General features: G+C 36.7%; 1 protein-coding gene across 1 annotated transcript in view; it reads left to right on the top strand.

Annotated features, from left to right (window-relative positions):
• The first annotated feature begins 1,027 nt into the window (after positions 1–1,027).
• LOC129054914 (endogenous retrovirus group K member 8 Gag polyprotein-like) overlaps positions 1,028–22,807 on the top strand; it is a 29,258-nt gene continuing 7,478 nt past the window's right edge. Inside the window, exon 1 of the mRNA XM_054546256.2 lies at positions 1,028–2,222. Coding sequence (XP_054402231.2) covers positions 1,028–2,222 — 1,195 coding nt within the window. The remainder of the gene's footprint in view (positions 2,223–22,807) is intronic.

The following is a 22,807-nucleotide window of genomic DNA, read 5'->3' as shown; positions in this document are numbered from 1 at the left end:
AAGTAGACATAGGAGACTCCATTTTGTTCTGTAATCTGTAATCTTACCCCCAACCCTGTGCTCCCTGAAACATGTGCTGTGTCAATTCAGGGTTAAATGGATTAAGGGCTGTGCAAGATGTGCTTTGTTAAACAAATGCTTGAAGGCGGCATGCTCGTTAAGAGGTTAAGAGTCATCACCACTCCCTAATCTCAAGTACCCAGGGACACAAAACACTGGGGAAGGCTGCAGGGACCTCTGCCTAGGAAAGCCAGGTATTGTCCAAGGTTTCTCCCCATGTGATAGTCTGAAATATGGCCTCAAGGGAAGGAAAAGACCTGACCGTCCCCCAGCCCGATACCCCACCCGTAAAGGGTCTGTGCTGAGGAGGATTAGTAAAAGAGGAAGGAACTTCCCTTTGCAGTTGAGACAAGAGGAAGGCATCTGTCTCCTGCCCGTCCCTGGGCAATGGAATGTCTCAGTGTAAAACCTGATTGTATATTCCATCTACTGAGATAGGGGAAAACTACCTTAGGACTGGAGGTGGGACATGCTGGCAGCAATACTGCTCCTTAAGGCATTGAAATGTTTATGTGTATACATATCTAAAGCACAGCACTTAATTCTTTACCTTGTTTATGATGCAGAGACCTTTGTTCACGTGTTTACCTTCTGACCTTCTCGCCACGATTATCCTATTATCCTGCCATGCCCGATAATGATCAATAAATACTAAGGGAACTCAGAGGCTGGTGCCAGCGTGGATCCTCCCTATGCTGAACGCCGGTCCCCTGGGCCCATTTTTCTTTCTCTATACTTTGTCTCTGTGTCTCTTTCTTTTCCAAGTCTCTCATTTCACCTAATGAGAAACACCCACAGGTGTGGAGGGGCAACCCACCCCTTCATCTGGTGCCCAACGTGGGTGCTTTTCTCTAGGGTGAAGGTACCCTCGAGTGTGGTCATTGAGGACAAGTTGATGAGAGATCCCGAGTACGTCTACAGTCAGCCTTGCAGTAAGCTTGTGCACTCAGAAGAAGCCAGGGTAACAATGGGACAAACTAAAAGTAAATATGCCTCTTATCTCAGCTTTATTAAAATTCTTTTAAAAAGAGGGGGAGTTAGAGTCTCTACAAAAAATCTAATCAAGCTATTTCAAACAATAGAACAATTTTGCCCATGGTTTCCAGAACAGAGAACTTTAGATCTAAAAGATTGGAAAAAAATTTACAAAGAATTAAAACAAGCAAGTAGAGAGGGTAAAATCATTCCACTTACAGTATGGAATGATTGGGCCATTATTAAAGCAGCTTTAGAACCGTTTCAAACAGAAGAAGACAGCATTTCAATTTCTGATTCCCCTGAAAGCTGTGTAATAGATTGTAAAGAAGAGGCAGGGAGAAAATCCCAGAAAGAAATGGAAAGTTTACATTGCAAATATGTAGCAGAGCCGGTAATGGCTCAGTCAACACAAAATGTTGACTATAATCAGTTACAGGAGGTGATATATCCTGAAACATTAAAATTAGAAGAAAAAGGTCCAGAGTTAGCGGGGCCATCAGAGTCTAAACCACGAGGGCCAAGTCCTCTTCCAGCAGGTCATATACCTGGAATATTACAACCTCAAATGCAGGTTAGAGAAAATAAGACCCAACCACCAGTAGCTTATCAATACTGGCCACCAGCCAAACTTCAGTATCGGCCACCCCCAGAAAATCAGTATGGACATCCAGGAATGCTCCCAGCACCACAGGGCAGGGTGCCATACCCTCAGCCGCCCACTATGAGACTTAATCCTACAGCACCACCTAATAGACAGGGTACTGCATTACATAAAATTATTGATAAGTCGAGAAAGCAAGGAGATATTGAGGCATGGCAGTTCCCAGTAATGTTAGAGCCAATACCACCTGCAGATGGGGCCCAAGAGGGAGAATCTCCCACAGCTGAGGCCAGATATGAGTCTTTTTCTATAAAAATGCTAAAAGATATAAATGAGGGAGTAAAACAGTATGGGCCCAACTCCCCTTATATGAGGACATTATTAGATTCCATTGCTCATGGACATAGACTCATTCCTTATGATTGGGAGATTCTGGCAAAATTGTCTCTCTCACCCTCTCAATTTTTACAATTTAAGACCTGGTGGATTAATGGGGCACAAGAACAGGCCCAGAGAAATAGGGCTGCCAATCCTCCAGTTAGCACAGATGCAGACCAACTATTAGGAACAGGTCAAAAATGGAGTCTCCTATGTCTACTTCTTTCTACACAGACACAGTAACAATCTGATCTCTCTTTCTTTTCCCCATAGATGCAGATCAACTATTAGGAACAGGTCAAAAATGGAGTCTCCTATGTCTACTTCTATCTACACAGACACAGTAACAATCTGATCTCTCTTTCTTTTCACCACAGAAAGGAAGGAAGGAGGAAACGAAGGAAAAAAAAGAAGGAAGGAGAGAAGGAAAAGAAGAGAGAGTGGTAGGTGATATGGTTTGGCTCTGTGTTCCCACCCAAATCTCATCTTATAGCTCCCATAATTCCCACGTGTTGTGGAAGGGACCCGGTGGGAGATGATTGAATCATGGGGGCAGGTCTTTCCTACACTGTTCTTGTGATAGTGAATGGGTCTTATGAGATTTGATGGTTTTAAAAACAGGAGTTTCTCTCCACAAGCTCTCTCTTTGCTGCCAGCCACGTAAGATGAGACTTGCTCCTCCTTGCCTTCCACCATGATTGTGAGGCCTACCCAGCCATGTGGAACCATAAGTTCAATAAACCTCTTTCTTTTGTAAATTGCCCAGTCTTGGGTATGTCTTTATCAGCAGCATGGAAAATAACTAACACAGTAGGAATGGATGGAGGGAAAGAGAAAAGAGGGAAAGAGAAGGATTTTTCATTGCAGAACATAATCAAATGCTTAATTCAGCATTCTAATCATGGGGTAAACACAGAATCCTGAGAATTAAACTTCACATGGGTGAGAAAATGCTGACACCTAAGCTACAGAATAAAAGGCAACTGGCCTAGATTCTTAGGTTACTTTGTTGGAGTTTCTGTCACATGGACATTAGTTCCCCTTTTGTCAATATCATGTTGAAAGAGGTTGTGCAATTGCTGACACAGTTGTATTCTTATAATTAAATATTTGTTTGTTTCTGGAATTACTTCACTCTTCCACTATAACCAGTCACCACAGTAAAATTTGCAGCACCAATTTTCTATCAGCATCACTATGTATTCTTGTCCTCTTGCTTTAATGACATTTTTCTTAGGCTGTATGACTCTGTGATCCTAATGGACTTAACTGAACTGTGCATGGGGGCAGGGTGGTTGTAAACTGCATCCTTCTTTCCATACTCTCTGCCTTTGTAATCAATTTTCTAAGGCTGAAAGAAAAATATCAAACTCCCCAATCCCTAAATGATTAATACAGAGATCTAATCACCTGGTACCTTAAAATATATATTGTGTTTGGGTTGGGCCCGGTGGCTCATGCCTGTCATCCCAACACTTTGGGAGGCCAGGGTGGGTGGATCACCCAAGGTCAGGAGTTCAAGGCCAGCCTGATCAACATGGAGAAACCCTGTCTCTACTAAAAATACAAAATTAGCCGGACGTGGTGGCGCATGCCTGCAATCCCAGCTACATGGGAGGCTGAGGCAGGAGAATCACTTGAACCCGGGAGGCAGAGATTGCAGTGAGCCGAGACTGTGCCATTGCACTCCAGTCTGGGCAACAAGAGCAAAATTCCTTCTCAAAATATATATATATATATATTATTTTATATATATATTATATATTTTATATATATAATATATATTTTTATATATATTATATATATTTATATATAATATATATTATATATTATATATATTTATATATAATATATATTATATATTATATATATTTATATATAATACATATTATATATTATATATTATATGTATTATATATTATATGTATTTTATATATATATTATATATATTATATGTATTTTATATATATATAATATATATATATATAAAACAGGGGGAACCCTCTGAAATAGTTCCAAGGAAAATAAATTTAAATTGCATTTATTAAGCAATCCACTAAGTGCCAGCAGGAGATTTCTTCCTGCAGTGTTGCAGAAACATTTTAGAGATATGGTTTGGCATGCTGCAGAATGCACAGGTCTTCAAAGAAGGCTCTGACCTACTTTGTTTCTGCCTAGTCTGTGCTGGTTCTTGCTACTGTAGCTTTCTGAGTCAGGCAGAGTCAGTCATTGCACCATTTTTGGTAACTAGTCTCATACAAGACCCAAGGCAGAGTCATAATACAGAAACTTCTGATTTCTTACCTACATTTAGGAACATTATTACAAGCATTTTGCTCAGAGTTGAAGGAGCTTTCTATTTTCATCATTTCAGTGTAAATTTCAAAATAGCTAACAGGAATGTCATCTTAAGTAGTAGATCATGATTTCCAAATATACACTGGCTATATCTCATAGGCAGCAACTTATTAATAAGACCTTTAGAGAATTTTTTTTGCCATAACCCAATAAGGCTAAGCACAAGGATAGGAGCCCCAAATTAGGAACCTCATTGGTTTTCATAGGCAATATATATTGTGCGCCACTATAATCCAAATCCACATAGGCACTACCAGTCTCCCTTGATTAAGAAGGTAAAAGTAAAGTAAAGGGGTCCAAGACACAATCATGTGGAAGGAACAAATTGAAAGACTAACCTGATACTGAAGACTACTGGAGAAAGGCCACACAAATTTTAAAAATTCTTCTGAATAATCTTTCCTCTCTGCCTTAGACCCAGCTCAAACTTTCTGCACTGTGTGCCTTAATGAGAATATTTGTCTTCATTCAATTTATTCATTTAGGCACTCATTCTATGGACCTAGTATTCAACTGTCCAGGAAATATGTAGCTCCTTTGGTCTTTCTCTTGAGCCTTCATGCACAGTCAATAGGTATAATTTTTCATTAAAGGTCCAATATGATTTAAAACATAACCTGAACTGATAATTTAAACAGTTCCTTTAGGCAATATTTAAGCTTTTCTTTGGATAATAATGCTTAGTCTCTTAGGAAACCTTCCCCTCCCATTGCTTCTCTTTCAAAAATATCATCTATTTATATGTGAGGGAAGGTTCTGGTTGACCCATTCTTGTGGCATTAGAAGGGACTTCCTGGTGTGGGCTGGTGTTGTGTGTGTGCTGATATCCTCTTGTCCCTGAAGCACTGTTTCTTTCTTACCTGGTGGCTGGCTGCCCTGCTACCATTGAGAGATTAAGTTTCTGGTAGGTATTATTCTTGATCTGGTCTCTGCTGCATCAATCCATGTTTGCAGTGGCTCCCCATCTGAGCTGCTCTGACTGTCATTCCCACAGGTGCTATGAACCTCTATGAGGTCCTGCTTTCCTCCTAATTACTTCTTCAGCCCTCCTTACATAATATTATTTGGCAAGCTCCTTGATTACTTTGAAGTTCCGTATAGAATATAGGAAAGCAAGAGGCTTCTAGGAAAATGCATGCCTTGAAATTTCTCTCTTCCTGGAAACACCATACTTTTTTTTTTTTTTTTTTTTGAGATGGAGTCTCACTCCTGTTGCCCAGGCTGGAGTGCAATGGCACGATCTTGGCTCACTGCAACCTCCACCTCCCAGGTTCAAGCGATTCTCCTGCCTCTGCCTCCCAAGTAGCTGAGATTACAGGCGCCTGCCACCATGCCTGGCTAATTTTATTTTTGTATTTTTAATAGGGACAGGGTTTCACTATGTTGGCCAGGCTGGTCTCAAACTCCTGACCTTGTGATCTGCCCACCTCGGCCTCCCAAAGTGCTGGAATTACAGGCGTGAGCCACTGTGCCTCGCCGGAAACACCATACTTTTAAGTTAACTTTGCAGTGACAATACCTTGCAAGGTGTCGGGTTTTTTTACAGTCATAAATGGGGAATAAGGGAGAGTTCCTTCTTCTCAGTGCTCCTGTAAAAGCAGTAGGGGAAACTGGGAGAAATTACTTATAGCTTCTCTGGCCTAACTCTCAAACTCTTTCCTTCCCTTCCCATCATCAATTAGCCAGAAAAGAACCTGAATTACTTTTTCCTCCTCTTGTCTGAACCTAACTTATATAAAATTTTGGGCCAGACCTCATATCCAATCTTTGATAAAAAGGAAGCTATCAGGGATCCAAACAATCCTTTCTAAACACAGAGCCTGGCTCACAGGATTTGTTGGAAATTTTGTTTTAAATGTCATTGAACGGGAGTTTCCTTTCTGGTAATGGCAAAATATCTTGTAACAGACTGAGTCTTCTACAGAGAACAAACAGACAGTCTGAATTAAATAAAAACAAACATATAAAAGATTTTGAAGACTAAATAGAATTACAAAGATGGCTGAGACTGGAAGAACCAGTCATGGACAGATGAAAGTCTTATTGAGGTAAGCTGGCCTGTTGTAGCTGTTTTCCTTAAAACATTCACCAATCCCTGACTGCTGTAGATAATAACAAAGACTGGGAAGCCAACAGAAAGTGACTTCAAAGAGGCAGAGAAGATGAGCAGTGCTGTTGTCATTATTGTAGGATCATGATAAAATTTAGATTTCAGGGCTAATCAGATAGGAAGGATTTGCGAAGCCAACATTTCATGGACGAAAAAAAGTGTAGAGTTGTGAGCCCAATGGTGTGAGCTGCTTTTACTGTCAAGGTACTCATGATTCATAAAAGTAAGCAATGAAGGCAAAGTGACGCCAAGAGAGAAATGGCAGTGAAGAAAATGCAGACCTAACTGAGCTTTTGGCAATCTCATTATGCTTAAGAGATTTAAATTGGAGTTTATGACTTGTCAAGGAAGAAGGACCCCAGGATTTCAGTTTGGAATCTTGAAGGACTACCCCCAAAGAGGAAGGGAAAAAAATGAATAAATAAAAACATAAATAAGAAAGACTAAATGAACACCCCAAAACATCTCAGCTCCTATTAGGACTAAGGTTTTTTGCCCTTAATTTGCTAACAGAAACTAACTAATCCAGAGCTTTTATAATTTTGTATATACAAAATGTTTATTTAATCAAAAAAATTTAAAGATATAATGAGAATGGACTAAAAGAAAATGAGACAATAAAAGTAGATCTGCAGGTAATGCAGAAATTAAAGTTTTCAGACACAGACTTTAAAATAATTTTGATTGGTATGTTCAGAAACAGAGGACCAAGCGAACTTCACCAGATACCTGAGATCTATAATTTAAAAAAATCAAATGTACGCTCTAGAGCAATAAATTCATAAAGTGCCAGTAGACTGATAACACCTTTGAATTATTTCTATGCTAAATCATCATCCCTCTGTTCAGCTTCAGTGAAGGGAAGCCAAGATTCACCGTTCAGTAAATCCCCTAAACATCTGATCTCTTAGACTCTTAAGTTCTTTGACTGCTTTCTAGCATCCTCTCCCTACTTTCCTGAGTTTCAAACTTAAGGAATAAGCCAGGATACAAGGGTCTCTCCTTCTCTCTGGCCAAACTCAAACCAATTTTTAAAGTATAATGCCAGAGCAGAAATGAAACAGAAAGTACACAAAAATAGACCAAAAACAGATTATTAAGGAAAGAAAATTACTGAACAAGTTTGTCAGAACAAAAAAAAAAAAAAAATCACTAGTCATTTGGAAAAAAAAATAAATGTTTTATCCTGATAAAATATTTTATGTCAAAACAGAAAAAATATATTAGTTATTATTTTATAATCTTAGTACGAGAGCAAAGTTTTCTAAGCATGAAAACAAAGTCAGATGAAAAGGTAAAATTTTCTGTATAATATCTCTTAGGGAAAAAAGGAAGATAAATAAAAGAATAAATCCAAACTATATAAAATTTTCACAATTTAGGCAGGACACTATAATAATAAGTTTCTATTCTTGATTATATAATGAGCTATTATGAAACAAGAATGCCCAAATAGATTAGAAACATAGGCAAAATATAGGTATGGGCCATTTTCAAAAGATGAAATGGAAATTACATGGTATTCAGCCTTACCTGAAATGTTTAAAATGCAAATTAAATGGCAATTAATTTTAACTTTACTCCATTAGCCTAAAATAGAATTTAGGGTTTAGTAATACCTATTATCATAGTTCAAGTGGAGAAATGGGCACTGTCAGGAAACAGTGGCGGGATTATAGGTTGCTCTAATATTTGTAAATGATATTCTAAATATGAATGAAAAAACATAATACGAAAAAGAATAAAGTAGGGATTTCCAGGATGGGTTTTGGAGAAAACTCCCTGGGTCTGAATCACAGTATGTCAGCTTACAAGCTGTTTAAACTTGGGCAAGTGGTTTAACCTTTTGGTAGGTTAGACACTTGTGAAGCTGCCACAGTTTCAGCATCTCTCCAAAAGTTTTAGCTTTCCTGACAAAGGATGACTCGAGATCTCTTGGCTTCACCATCTTACATAGCTCTATGTACATGCAAGGATGCTGGAAAATATACCCGTTTTCAGGTCCAGAATGGAAAGAAAAAGCAGATATGCATGAACACTAGGACTCTCATTCTCACAGGTGGGAATCATATATTAAATGTAGCTATTAATATTATCGCATTCCTTTTGTCCCAAAAAGTCCACTTTTCAAAGTTATCCTGTACAAAAACATGGAAAAGTGTGCAGAGAGATACATTGAAAGATTTTATTTATAGTATCCTCTATATTGTTGATAGTTTTAAACTATGTTACCATTTAAAAATCATGATAAATAACTATAGTTATGAACAAAGAAAAATGTCCATAATTTACCTTTAAATGACATATTCTGTATCAATACAATAACAATTGTGTAGAGGTGTGTTTCCTTGTATTTCAGTATGTGCTGTTATCTAAGTGTTTGTGTTTCCCTAAAATTCATATGTTGAAATTCTAACTCTCCAAGGGACAATATTAGGAAGTGGGGCCTTTAGCAGGTGATTAGATCATGAAGGTGGAGCCTTCATAAATGGAATTGGTGGCCTTATAAAAGACTGCAGAGAGATAGCTATCTCCTTTCATCGTATGAGAACATAGTGAGAAGGTGCCACCTATGAGAAAGGAGCCCTCGACAGACACCAAATCTGCCGGCACCTTGATCTTGAACTGCCCGGACTCCAGAACTATGAGAAATAAACTTCGGTTGTTTGTAAGCTACCTAGTTTATGGTGCTTTGTTATAGCAGCTGCCAAGTGAATACAGGGGGAAAAAAGCATGTATGAGAGACACTGTAAAGGTTTTCATGCTTGCTTACACTAGCAAGTTAAAATTGTGGCGATTGTCCTTTAGCAGAAAAATTTTTAAAAACTCTTAAAAATGCCTTATTTAATTTTAAAAGTAAAAGCATTATTTCTTTCATTCTTGCTTTTGTCTTTTAATATGTTTCAAAAAGGACAAAATATATTATGTTCACAAACTCATAATAGAAACATGTATATCAGAACCAAAGTAAATGTAAATTTAAAAATGGAAATGTAAAACACACCCCATTCACTACATACTGAAAATTATAAATACTTACAAATAAAAGTAACAAGAAAGAAACAGGAAATATATGAGATAAACAATAAAATCTTATTGTAGAATATAAAATTAAATCTGAACACACATAAACATATACCATTCTCCTCATGGGAGGAATTACTTTCATAAACCACTATTCTCTCTAAGTTAGTATAAGTGTAATGTGCCTCTAATTAGAATGATAATAGAGACGTAAGTCAAATTTTGTAAATGGATCTCGAAGTTCATATGAAAGAAAATAACACCTAAGATTAAGCAAAAAGAAGAAGACAGTATGATAGTAAAGAGAGACTTGCCTTAACATAAATCAGGCTACACTAAAAATTCCCTGTGATTGAATCAATATATCATTAGCGTAAAAATAGATGCATGGATGGGTGAAACAAGATGTAGAAAAAATAAATGGGCATTAGCATATATGAGAATTTTCTACACACTAATACTAGTATTTCAATTTAATGGAAAAAATAAATTATAAGATTGTGTCATGATTGGTTATTTATATAGAAGACAATATAATTTTTCCTGATATTATACCATATACAAAATAAAATTAAACAGGAAATAAAGACTTATTTTAATTTAAAGTTTAAATCTTTATAAAGCTTTAAACAACCTGGGAAACAGGTCCATACCTTAATGGTGAGCTGAAGGGAATGTTCTTAAGCAATATGTAAAACCAGATTCTATAAATAAAAGATGGACATTTCTGTCTAAAAAAATGTTAAACCTTTGAGAGGCAAAAAGCGATATAAACCAAAGTAGTAGACAAACAATGGATTTGGAAAGAAAATTGTAAAATATTCAACCAAAAATCATTTACTATTTATAAAATTGAGAAATAATTTTGCAGACAATAAAACAATTTTCCATAATTCACACTTCATATATACTTAACTAACAATTTCTAAATGACAAACTGCTGAACAATGTAAATGTAAACTATGCATTTAGAGTCTCAACACAAAGCCCATGGCCAGTCAGGTAAAGACAATATGTAATTACTAATAAAGCAGACAATCCTATACTTTGGTTAAAACTTCAATGTTATTTTTTTCTTTTATATAAACATTATTTCCCAAAGATCCATGCAGAGTAAATATTGTGAGTGGCCTCTATGTAAAGTGTTTTAACATGTAAAAAGTTTTTGTGTTTAAACTTTTCCGTAACAAAATGCAAAGCTCTGAAATTTTGACAAGAAAAAGGGCAAATAACTCAATAAAAATGGGAAAGAGATATGAGAAAATATATTTCTTAAATGTAAATCCTAAGGTCAAGAAATATATGCTCAGGTCGGATGCAGTAGCTCATACCTGTAATCCCAGTATTTTGGGAGGCCGAGGTGGGCAAATCACCTGAGGTCAGGAGTTCAAGACCAGCCTGGCCAACATGGTGAAACCCCATCTCTACAAAAAATATGAAATTTAGTCTCAGCTACTAAGGAGGCTGAGACACAAGAATCGCTTGGACCCAGGAGGTGGAGGTTTCAGTAAGCCGAGATTGTGCCACTGCACTCTAGCCTGGTCAATGAAGCAAGACTCTTTCAAAAAAAAAAAAAGAAAGAAATATATACACAAACTCACTGGGAGTCAGGAAAATGCAAATTAAAAATTAAAGTAAAACTGAGATACCGCCTTCCTACACCTTTAAAAGGAACAATAGCACTTACTATTGGTGGGAATGCTGATACAGGATGCCTTCAGAGGAAGCAATAAAACTGGAATTGTTTAAAATCTTTTTGGGAAAATAATCAGGCAATACTACTGAAATTAGTCAATATATCATTTGAGCTATCAATTTGCCATCTTCCTTTTTGGATCATATTTACCAAAATAGAAACACACGTATTAAAATATATATGCACACAGATTTTATTAGAGCATTGGTTGTAGTGAGAATGGTTGAAAAAGATGGTACATTCATACTTTCAGAGTCGCTTGAACCAGAGTGACTCCACCTTGAACAGGGGCTGGGTAAAATAAGGCTGAGACCTACTGGGCTATTCCCAGGAGGTTATGCATTTCTTTTCACAAGATAAGATAGGAGGTCAGCACAAGAGCCAGGTCACAAAGGCCTTGCTGCTAAAACAGGATCCACTAAAAAGCCGGCCAAAACCCAACAAAACCAAGATGGCAATGAAAGTGACCTCTGGTGGTCCTCACTGCTCATTATATGCTAATTATAATGCATTATCTGCTAAAAGACACTCCTGCCAGCACTATGACAATTTACAAATGCCATGGCAACAACAGGAAGTTATTCCACATACTCTATAAAGGGGAGGTAACCTCAGTTCTGGGAATTGCCCACCCCTTTCCTGGAAAACTCATGAATAATCCACCCCTTATTTAGCATATAATCATAAATATTAATAATTATTTAATAACTAGAAGTATACGCAGTCAAGCAGCCCATGCCACTCCTCTGCCTATGGAGTAGCCATTCTTTTGTTTCTTCTTTAATAAACTTGCTTTCACTATACTCTATGGACCCGCCCAGAATTCTTTCTTGCATGAAGTCCAGTCTCTTGGGATCCAGATCAGGACCCTTTTCCAATAACAATACCATGAAACACTGTGCAGCAATTAAAAGAAATAAAATAGAATTATATCTGTTGAAAATAAATTTCCATGAGGCAATCTTAAGTGAGAAAAGCAGAATGCAGAACATTTGCATATAATCTCATATTGAAAGAATAAGCTCCATATGTGTGTATTTATACTTTGCACTTCTATTGTATATAAATAAGTTGATGAAAAAATAAACTCTTTAAAATATTTAAAGAAGTGATAATAATGAAGAGGAACTTGGCTTAACATACATCAGGATATGACAAAAATCTCCTATAACTGAATCAATATATCATTAGCATAAAAATAGATGCATGGATGACTAAAACCGGTTTCTAAACCAATATGAGTGACCATGGCCCTGGGAACAGTCTCAAGGGATCCTGAGAAAGTGTGCCCTAGGTAGTCAGGTTACAGTTAAGTATTGTACATTTTAAAGACAGACATTACAGGCAAAGACATAAGTCAACACACAGTTAAGGTATACACTGGTTCAGCCTAAAGAGGTGGAATATCCTGAAATAGGGAGAAGTGGTAGCTTACAAGTCATAGGTAGATTCAAAATTTTTCTGATTTGTAATTGGTTCAAAGAGTTATGCTTTGTCTAAAGACTTTCAGTCATTAGAAAGAAATGCTTGCATTAAGATAAGGGGAGTTGTGGAAGTCAAGGTTCTTCTTATGTAGATGAATCCTTCAGGTAGCCCCTTTCGGACAGAATAAATGGTAAGGGTTTCTTTTCAGATTTAAAAAAATATCAGACTCAGTTATCTCTCCTAGATCCAGGAAAGGCCTGGTTACATTTAATGCAGATTCTCTATAGGTGCAAATTTCCCCCATGAAAGACGGCTTTGCAGGGCCATTTCAAAATTTGTCTAAGAAATATATTTTGGAGTAAAATATTTTTATTTCATTTAGGGTCTGCTATGTGTCATGCAATGCTATACCAGAGTCAGGTGGGAATTTGGTATCTTATTGTCACAAAGAGTATGTTTTTTCAGTCTTATAATCTCTATTTTAACTTTAATTTTGGTCAGTTGTGCCTAAACCTCAAAAGGGAGGAAGGGCCGGGCGCGGTGGCTCACGCCTGTAATCCCAGCACTTTGGGAGGCCAAGGCAGGCAGATCACAAGGTCAGGAGATCAAGACCATCATGGCTAACACGGTGAAACCTCGTCTCCACTAAAAATATAAAAAATTAGCAGGGCATGGAGGCGGGTGCCTGTAGTCCCAGCTACTTGGGAGGCTAAGGCAGGAGGAATGGCGTGAACCCGGGAGGCAAAGCTTGCAGTGAGCTGATATCGCGCCACTGCACTCCAGCCCAGGCGACAGAGCAAGACTCCGTCTCAAAAAAAAAAAAAAAAAAAAAAAAAGGGGAGGAGGTAGAATGAAGGAGGTAGGTCCGACCCCCTCCCTGTCTTGGTGGAAATTCAGTTTTTCAGGTTTCTCTGGGGTCCTCTTAGCCAAGAGAGGGTCCATTCAATCAACTGGGAGACTTAGAATTTTATTTTTGGTTTACAAATTAAACAAAAATTTGAAAGGACAATGATTAGGTTGTTCTCATATGTTTTCTAAAGGTGGGGTTAGGGAGGCCTAAGGGAAGATGGATATGAGAAGAAGGAATGACAGCACAGAGGAGGCCAATTTTGCTGACTATGATTTTCCATGTTGTTGTGCATGATTGTCATTAGGAGGATCCAAAAAGAATTGTCCCAATTCATGCAAAAGGGATTTCCTACACCACCATTAAGTGATTATGCAGATTAAGTAGGAATCTGCATAATGGATTTGGGAATCAAAAATGTCAAACATAAGGCATGGGACCCTAGATAGTTACTTAAGGTCTCAGATTTTCACTTTCCCCACCTTATAATAAGATAGTAACTCATAGCAACTGACAGAGTTGTGAAGGTATTGACAATGAAATACAATGAAAATGAAAATGAGTGACTGAGACGTAAGTCTCGATCATGATCATTGAGGTTTATTAAGTCACCTTAGGGTGCATCTGAGAAAAACACAAGCCACAGACACATCTGCATCTGTTTCTCTGAAGAGATTTTTAGGAAGTTTAGAATTTATACATTTCCTTAATGCGGGGAAGGCTTGTAGGAAGAGGGACAGGTAGATGGTTAGGCAAGCACTACATTTTACTTACGGTGAATACCTGAAGAGGAAAAGGAAGTAAAGGAAGGGTCAATTATGCAGATGTTTCTAAGTAGATGAAGGAAATGTCTTGACTTTGCCATGCACCTAGGAAGGTAAGCTTGTAATGGATGTTATCAGTCTGGAGTTTTAAAAGCTAAACTTACATTGTAAACCTACAGTTACAATTGGCTTGTCCTTTTTTAGGGGAGATCAGCAAAAAATGTACTCATGAATGGTCTGTGGAGGCTGTCCTTCCCTGATGCCTGAGGCCTTTTTCCTCTCCATGGGGATCTGGCTGATACAGTGTTAGTAACAGCTATTCATTTGGAAGAGGGTATTGCAATGACCTTCCCTTTTGCATACAAAGCTTGGTGGGGCTGGTGCTGGAATTTTTTAAAAATTGTCTTTTACAGTATTAAGGTAAAGTATATAACATACTTAGTAGAGTATGGACACATACCAAGCACTCAAAAATTTTAAGTCTTTCCTTTCCATTTCAATTGAATTATGTCTCTTCATGGTCTGCAGTAGTCACTGTTAAATAAAGGTTAGCCTAAAGTTGCCTCCTTATATATTTTAAGTTTGTCCTGAAGGTTTTTCTGTACATCGTGAACTATAACAAGTGGAGGTGCAAAGAGAACTTAGCCTATCCTTGCGCCAATCACTGAATTTTGCCAATCAAATATAGCCAACTGTTCGAACCATGTTCAGATAACGCAAATGCTCAGCTAACCAATCCAGCTGTTTCTGTAACTCACTTCTGTTTTATGTACATCACTTTCCTTTTTCTGTCAATAAATCTTCTTCTTCCACTGCCCTGGCTCAGGAGGCTGCCCAATTTGTGAATCGTTCATTGCTCAATCAAACTCCCTTAAATTTAATTCAGCTAAAGTTTTTCTTTTATCATCACTTAAAATCAATTCTTAAAATGGATAAAGGCTGATGGTAATCCAGATTTGTTTTCAAAAACTAAGATTTAAAATAATTTTTAAAATAAGAATTCAAAGATTCGTTAGATACTCAGGAGTACACAATGATCACCAGGGCTAACTAACTTAGGTCTGTTAATATACTCTGCGATCGTTTTGAGGCACGGCTTTTTTTAAAGCCCTCACAAACTCTAGTTATCCTGCTGGAGAAGACAGTGTTTCATTATTCAGTTGGATGCACATGGTTGTTTTTCATATCTTTTCACAATTTTGGGGACCAAGCTTATCAGAGAGCAAAAGAACAAAGTTGACTGGAGACACAGGAGCAGGGAAAAGCCCAGCAAGTCAGGTAGAAATAAAATTTACCTAATAAATATACACTTTTTTAACCCTTTCTCCATTTTGCAGTGTGCTGTATCACACTGAATATGAAACCATCTTTGCAAAAATTATAACAGAAAATTATGACAGTGAAAGAGATCTGACCTAACTGACTCCATCTTGCTTCTAACATCCAAGTTGTCTAGCTCATTCCTGAGCGTAAGCCAAACTAACTTTGGGAGGAATGTATTTTATAGTTTGACTTTGAGACAGAGATGATAACAGCCCCCTTCTTGCCTGAGGACTAGACTGCCTTTGCAGGAGTAACAAATTAACCAAGGGTGAGAAATTATATTTCAGGAGTCACTGTTATAAAACATGAGATAAGTGCTTGAGATATTTTGCAGACCCTGCCTTTCAATGCACCAGCTGATGCCACCCAGAATGAAACACTGTCTCATCTAGCCTTGTGGTCCCCCCTCCCCAACCCCATACCCTACAAATTATCCTTAAAAACTCTGATCCCTGAATTTTCAGGGAGACTGATTTGAGTAATAATAAAACTCAGGTCTCCCTTAGAGCTGCTTCTGATGAATTGAATTTCTTTCTCTATTGCAATTCCCCTGTCTTGAAAAATTGGCTCTGCCTAGGCAGCGGGCAAGGAGAACGCACTGGGTGGTTACAAATATAACAATGTTTCCAGAGCTTGCATGCATACTATTACATGAGTTGGAAGTATGATAGGACACAGACTATTAAATAAGCATATTTTTAACTTTGTAGAAATAAAATGAGATAAAAACACAAGAGAATACAAAATAGCCAGGCAGATATGAAAGAAAACCAAATAGGACTTCCTCAAACAAAAAATGTTATTGCTAAAATGAAAACACACACACACACACGCAAACACACACACACTGATTGAATCAAATAACAGAGCTGAGGAGAGAATTAGTAAACTGGGGATAGATACCAAGATATCATTCAAAAACTATCTGGAGAAACAAAGAGGTATCTTCTTCCATATATGAGGGATCAAAGACATGGAGGATTGACTAAGGATTTCTCACACACCTCTATTTTGGGTTCCAGAGGAGAGATGAGAGAGTACGGGAAACACAGTGGTTGAAGAGGCAATGGCTAAGAATTTGCTAAAATTATTAACAAACATGAATCCCCAGATTCAGGAATGCAATAAATATTAAGCAGAACACATAAAAATAAATCTATACCTACACCCATCATATACAACTGCAGGATATCAAAGATGATGTTGAGATCTTAAAGAAGCTAGGGAAAAGGAAATTTTCCCTGTAAAAAGATTGATAGAGAGTTCTGAAAGGCAACAAAGGAATCCAAAGAGTAAAGAGAATGGAATGATATCTTTGAAGTGCTGAGAAAAAGATAACTACCAACTTAGAATTACATACCTAGTTAATGAGGCTTTCTTTTTTGAGACAGAATCTTGCTCAGTTGACCAGGCTGGAGTGCAGTGGCACCACCTCCATTTATTGCAATCTCTGCCTCCCAGGTTCAAGTGATTCTCATGCCTCAGCCTCCTGAGTAGCCTGGGACTACAGACACGCACCACCACAGCTGGCTAATTTTTCTATTTGTGTTAGTAGAGATGAGGTTTTGTCATGTTGGCCAGACTGGTCTCAAACTCCTGGTCTTAGATGACCTGCCCACCTCGGCCTCCCAAAGTGCTGGGGTTACAGGCATGAGCCATTGTGCTTGGCCAAGACTTTCAAGAAAAACAAAAGAAGAAAAGAGAAAGATATTTTTAAACAAACACTGAGACTATACTAACAGCAAACTCTCATTAAAGCAACTTCTAAAGGATGAATTTGAAGACTAAAGAAACAGACTCCAACACAATGTCTGGGAGACAAATAGTAGGAACAAAGAAGTTGTTGAACATGAAGATAAATATAAAGCCAACGTTGATATGTCTTAGAAAACTCAGCTGCAGTTGTCCTAACCTCACAATGGCCTATTCTGTCATGTGAAAGACTTAGTCACTTTCTTTTTTTTTTTTTTTTTTTGCTTTTTTTAAAAAATTATTATTATACTTTAAGTTTTAGGGTACATGTGCACAATGTGCAGGTTAGTTACATATGTATACATGTGCCATACTGGTGTGCTGCACCCATTAACTCGCCATTTAGCATTAGGTATATCTCCTAATGCTATCCCTCCCCCCTCCCCCCACCCCACAAAAGTCCCCAGAGTGTGATGTTCCCCTTCCTGTGTCCATGTGTTCTCATTGTTCAATTCCCATCATTCTGCTCTGCAATACCAGGCTTCTGGCAGCCAATAAATACTTCCAAATCCAGACAACAGGGGGAGAAAAAGGCACAAAAAGTCTTGCTTTTATAAAAAGGCTTCCATAAAATTCCACATAATACTTTCACTCAATGTTTGGCTATAATTTAGTGATATTGGCACTCCTAGAAGCAAGGGAATCTGGAAAATGTAGTTACTTAAATATCACAGGAATTAGATTCATTTAAAAGGGGAGAAAATGAGAGTACAACTGCAGTCTCTGCCACATATTGATCGGTAAGTTTTAGCAAACAGTTAATAAACTAATCACTTCAGCTTTATACAAATTATCTCAGAGAATATGAAAACCATAAATACTCTGCAAATTGTTTTATGAGAATAGTATGACCTTAATTACTAAAACCAGACAAGTATAGGATAGGAAATGAAAATTACTAACCAGGTTCACTCATAAATATAGATAAATAAAATATTAGCAAATAAATTTAGTCATGTATTTTTAAGAAGAAATCTACAATAACCAGTATGTCTCAGCATGGTAGACCTGTAGGTGTGAAGCCCAAATTGCCCTTAAAGAAAATCTTTGTTTAAGATCTATTTGGAGTACTGTGAAAAGACATCTTTCAGCAGAAGCCCCTTCAGGGACTGTTCCAGCTTCAGAGTGATAACTTGTCCAAAGTCATGCCCTTACAGGAATGACATTACACCTCATGGGCAGCTGAAGCTATAAGGTCTGCATCAAAGCCAGACCTCCCCATTAGCCTAATCCTACTATTTCCCCATCCTACTATTTCCCCATCCCTTCCATTGGTATTTGTCTTAAGAGTATCCCTAATAAATATCCTGCAAACTGAAACTTCTCAGAGTCTGCTCCCTTTGGGACCTAATCTGTAACACCAAGAAATGAGAAGATGGTTTACGACCAGAAGATCCATTGATATGATTCACCACATTAACAGATTGATAGGGAAAAAAAAGCATTTGATTGTTTCACTAAATGGAGACAAATTGTTCAATACAATTAAATATCTATTTATGATAAGAACTCTTAATAAGCTTGGAATAAAAAAGAAAAGTCTTTAACCTGATAAATAAAGGTATTTGCATTTAACTGCACTGCCTAAGACTTCCAGCACAATGCTGAATAAGAGTAGTGAGAGTGAACATCCTTGCCTTATTCATGATCTTTAGGGAAAACTATTGAGTGATCACTGTTAAGTATAATTTTATATGTAGGCTTCTTACAGATGTGCTTTATCAAACTAAGGCAATTTCTAATTTTTGAGAATCTTAATTATGAGTATGTTTTGAGTTTTGCCTTTTTTTTTTTTTTTTGAGATGGAGTCTCGCTGTTTTGCCCAGGCTGGAGTGCAGTGGCATGGTCTCAGCTTGCTGAAACCTCCGTCTCCCTAGTTAAAACGATTCTCTTGCTTCAGCCTCCCAAGTAGCTGGGATTACAGGCATGTGCCATCATGTCTGGCTAATTTTCATATTTTTAGTAGAGACAAGGTTTCACCATGTTGGGCAGGTTGGTCTCAAACTCTGACTTCAAGTGATCCATCCACCTCGACCTCCCAAACTGCCGGGATTACAGGCATGAGGCACCGTGACCACCTGGAGTTTTGTCAAATGGTCTTCTGGATCAATTTATATAATCAATGATTTTTCTTCTATAGCCTCTTATAAAGGTAAATTACATTGACTAATTTTTGAATCTTAAACCATACTTAAATGCTTGGAATAAATTTTACTTTGTCACAGTGTATAGTTCTTATTTGTATATCTGAATCCTATTTGCTGTTTTTTTATGGACATGCATCTATATTCATGAAGGATATTTGTTGTAATTTTTATTCTTTGTATTGTGTTTGCCTGGTTTGGGAATAAGAGTAACACTAGCCTCATAAAATAAATTAGGAATTTGTTCCTTTTCTTCTATTTTCTGGAAGAGATTGTATAGAATTGGTGTTAATTCTTCTTTAAACATTTGATAAAATTCTCCTGTGAGACCATCTGGGTTTGTTGGTTTCTTTTTTGTGAGTTTTTTAATTAGGCGTGAAATTTTCATAATAGTCATAGGGCTATTAAATTTTTTATTTCATTTTTGGTAAATTATGACAATTTGTGAGTTTTGAGGAACTTTAAGTCATCAAATTATGTGTTTAGATGTATAGGTTGTTCATAGTGTTCTCTTGTTATCCTTTTAATATATACACGATCTGTAGTTATATCTCCTGTTTCATTCCTGATACTATAATTTCTGTCTTTTCTCTTTTTGTCAGTCATCTTAGATGCTCATCAATTGTGCTGGTCTTTTCAAAGAACCAGATCTTTATTTCATTAATTTTCTTATGATATTTCTGTTTTCAGTTTCACTGATTTTGCTATTATTTTTATTATATCTGGCCTTCTGTTTGCTTTAGTTTTATGTTCCTATTTTTTCCTAGATTCTTAAGGTGGAAGCTTAAATTATTGATTTGAGTGATTCCCCTTTTCTCACGCATGCATTTAGGTTGAGCAAAGCTTCAGTTGTACCCCACAGTTTTTAATATGCTTTACTTTCATTTTCATTTAGTTCAAAGTATTCTTTTTTTTAAATTTTCTTTGAAACTTCCTTGTAAACTTATGAAATGCAGGTGTGCTATTTAGTTTTTAAGTATTAGCAGATTTTCCTGTTAATTTTAAGTTATTGATTTCTAATTTGATTCCACTGTGCTTGGAGAACATATCCTACATGTTTTCAATTCTTTTAAAATTTTATAAGATGTGTTGTATAGGCCAGGCACGGTGGCTCACGCCTGCAATCCCAGCACTTTGGGAGGCTGAGGCGGGTGGGTCACGAGGTCAGGAGATCGAGACTATCCTGGCTAACATGGTGAAACCCCATCTTTACTAAAAACACAAAAAAATTAGCCAGGCATGGTGGCAGGCACCTGTAGTCCTAGCTATTCAGGAGGCTGAGGCAGGAGAATAGCATGAACCTGGGAGGCAGAGCTTGCAGTGAGCTGAGATCCTGCCACTGTACTCCAGCCTGGGTGACAGAGTAAGACTCCATCTCAAAATAAATAAATAAATAAATAAAATAAAATAAAAAAGTTTGTTTCGTGACCCAGCATATGGTCTGTATTGGGGTATGTCCTGTGGACCCTTGAAAAGAATGTATATTCTGATGTTGTTGGGTGGAATATTCCATACATTTTGATTAGATCATATTGTTGATGGTGTTGAGGAGTGCTTTTGTATTCCTGAGGATTTCTTGTCTAGTTATTCTATCAAATGTTGAGAGAAGGTTGTTGTAGTGTCCAACAATAACTGTGTATTTTTCTATTTCTTCTTCCAGTGCTATCAAATTTTTCTTTATGTAATTTGTAGCTCTGTTACTTGGCGCAGAAACATAAAAACTTACTATATCATTTTGGTTACTGATAAATTTATCATTATATAATGTCACACTCTGTCTCTGATAATTTTCTAGGCTATGAAGACTACTTTATTTAATATTAATATAGCCTGCTTTCTCTTGATTGATGTTTACATGATATATCTTTTTCCATCCTCTTATTTTCTATTTGCTTATATTGTTCTATTTGGAGTGAATTTCTTGCAGACAGCAAAAATCAGATAATTTTAAAAATTTACTCTTATGATCTCTGCCTTTATTTGGTACATTTAGGCCATTTATATTTAATTTAATTTTTGATATAATAGAACTGAATTCTGCTATTGTATTTTACTTTCCCATTTGATCACTTTTTATTACTTCTGTTTTCTTTTCTTGCTTTCCTATGGGTTACTTGAGGAATTTCATTTTTACTTTTTTGTAGTGCTTTTATGTGTATTTCTTTATATAGTTTTTTTTTCTCTTTTAGTGGCTTTTCTTAATAATACATAATGTATACATAATTTACCATGCATACTATAATCACTCTACTAGTTTGAGTGAAATGTAGAAACCTTAACTCTGTCTAGGTCCCTTTATTCTCACACATTTAATATATAGTTGTTTTAAATATTTTCTCTATGTACATTTAGAGGCAGTCAGTGTTATGATTTTGTTTCAACCATCAGGCATAATTTAGAAAAACACAAGAGGAGAAAAGAGACACCTATTATATTTACCCATGTTTTTGCTTAGTATAGTATTTCTTTTTTCTTGATGCTCCAGTGATCCTTCTTTTATCATGTCCATTCTTCTTAAAGAAGTTCCCTTATATACTATTTTAGAGTGGCCTGATGATGGAAAAAGTATCTTAGATTTCTTTCATTCCAGAATGTCTTCATATTGTCTTCATGCTTTTATTGATTTTGCTTTGTATGGGGCTCTGAGTTGACAGTTCTTTTCTCTCAACACTTAAAAAGTATTGTGCCACTTCCTTCTGGCCTCCATTATTTTTGATGAGAAACTCACTGTCATTTGAATTGTCTTCCCCTGTGGATAAAGAGTCTTTTTTCCTCTGGCTAATTTTAAGATTTTTTTTTCTTTAGTTTTATGTCTAATTGTGTCGTTCTCAGCATGAATGTCTCTGAGATTATCTTGTTTAGGATTTCCACAGACTCTTGAATATGTAAGTTTATGTGTTTTTCCAATTTGGAAAAATAATCATTCATTATTTTTTAGCATACTTTTTGAGGGCTTCCCTCCTTTTTCTCTTTTTCTGGATTCTAATGACATGTTAGACCTATTGTTACAGTCTTGCAGGTCTCTAGGGTTGTATTCTCCTTTTCTTTCAGTCTATTTTCTTTCCATTGTTTATATTAAATATTACAATTGTTCCATTTTCCAGTTTGCTAATTCTTTCCTCTGACTCCTCCATTCTGCTATTGAGATGTTCCACTGAGCTTTTTATTTTGATTATCTAATTTTTTATTCTAAAATTTCCATTTGATTCTTTTTTATATTCTCCACTTTTTTTCTGAGACATTCTGTTTTTTTATTTGTCTCAACCATGTTTGTAACTGCATCCTGTAGCACTGTCATGATGACTGCCTTACAGCATACGACAGACAATTCTGATATCTCTGCCACC

Source organism: Pongo abelii, chromosome 19, assembly GCF_028885655.2.
Source record: "Pongo abelii isolate AG06213 chromosome 19, NHGRI_mPonAbe1-v2.0_pri, whole genome shotgun sequence".
Lineage (NCBI taxonomy): Eukaryota > Metazoa > Chordata > Mammalia > Primates > Hominidae > Pongo > Pongo abelii.
This window is presented reverse-complemented; position numbering and strand designations above follow the sequence as displayed.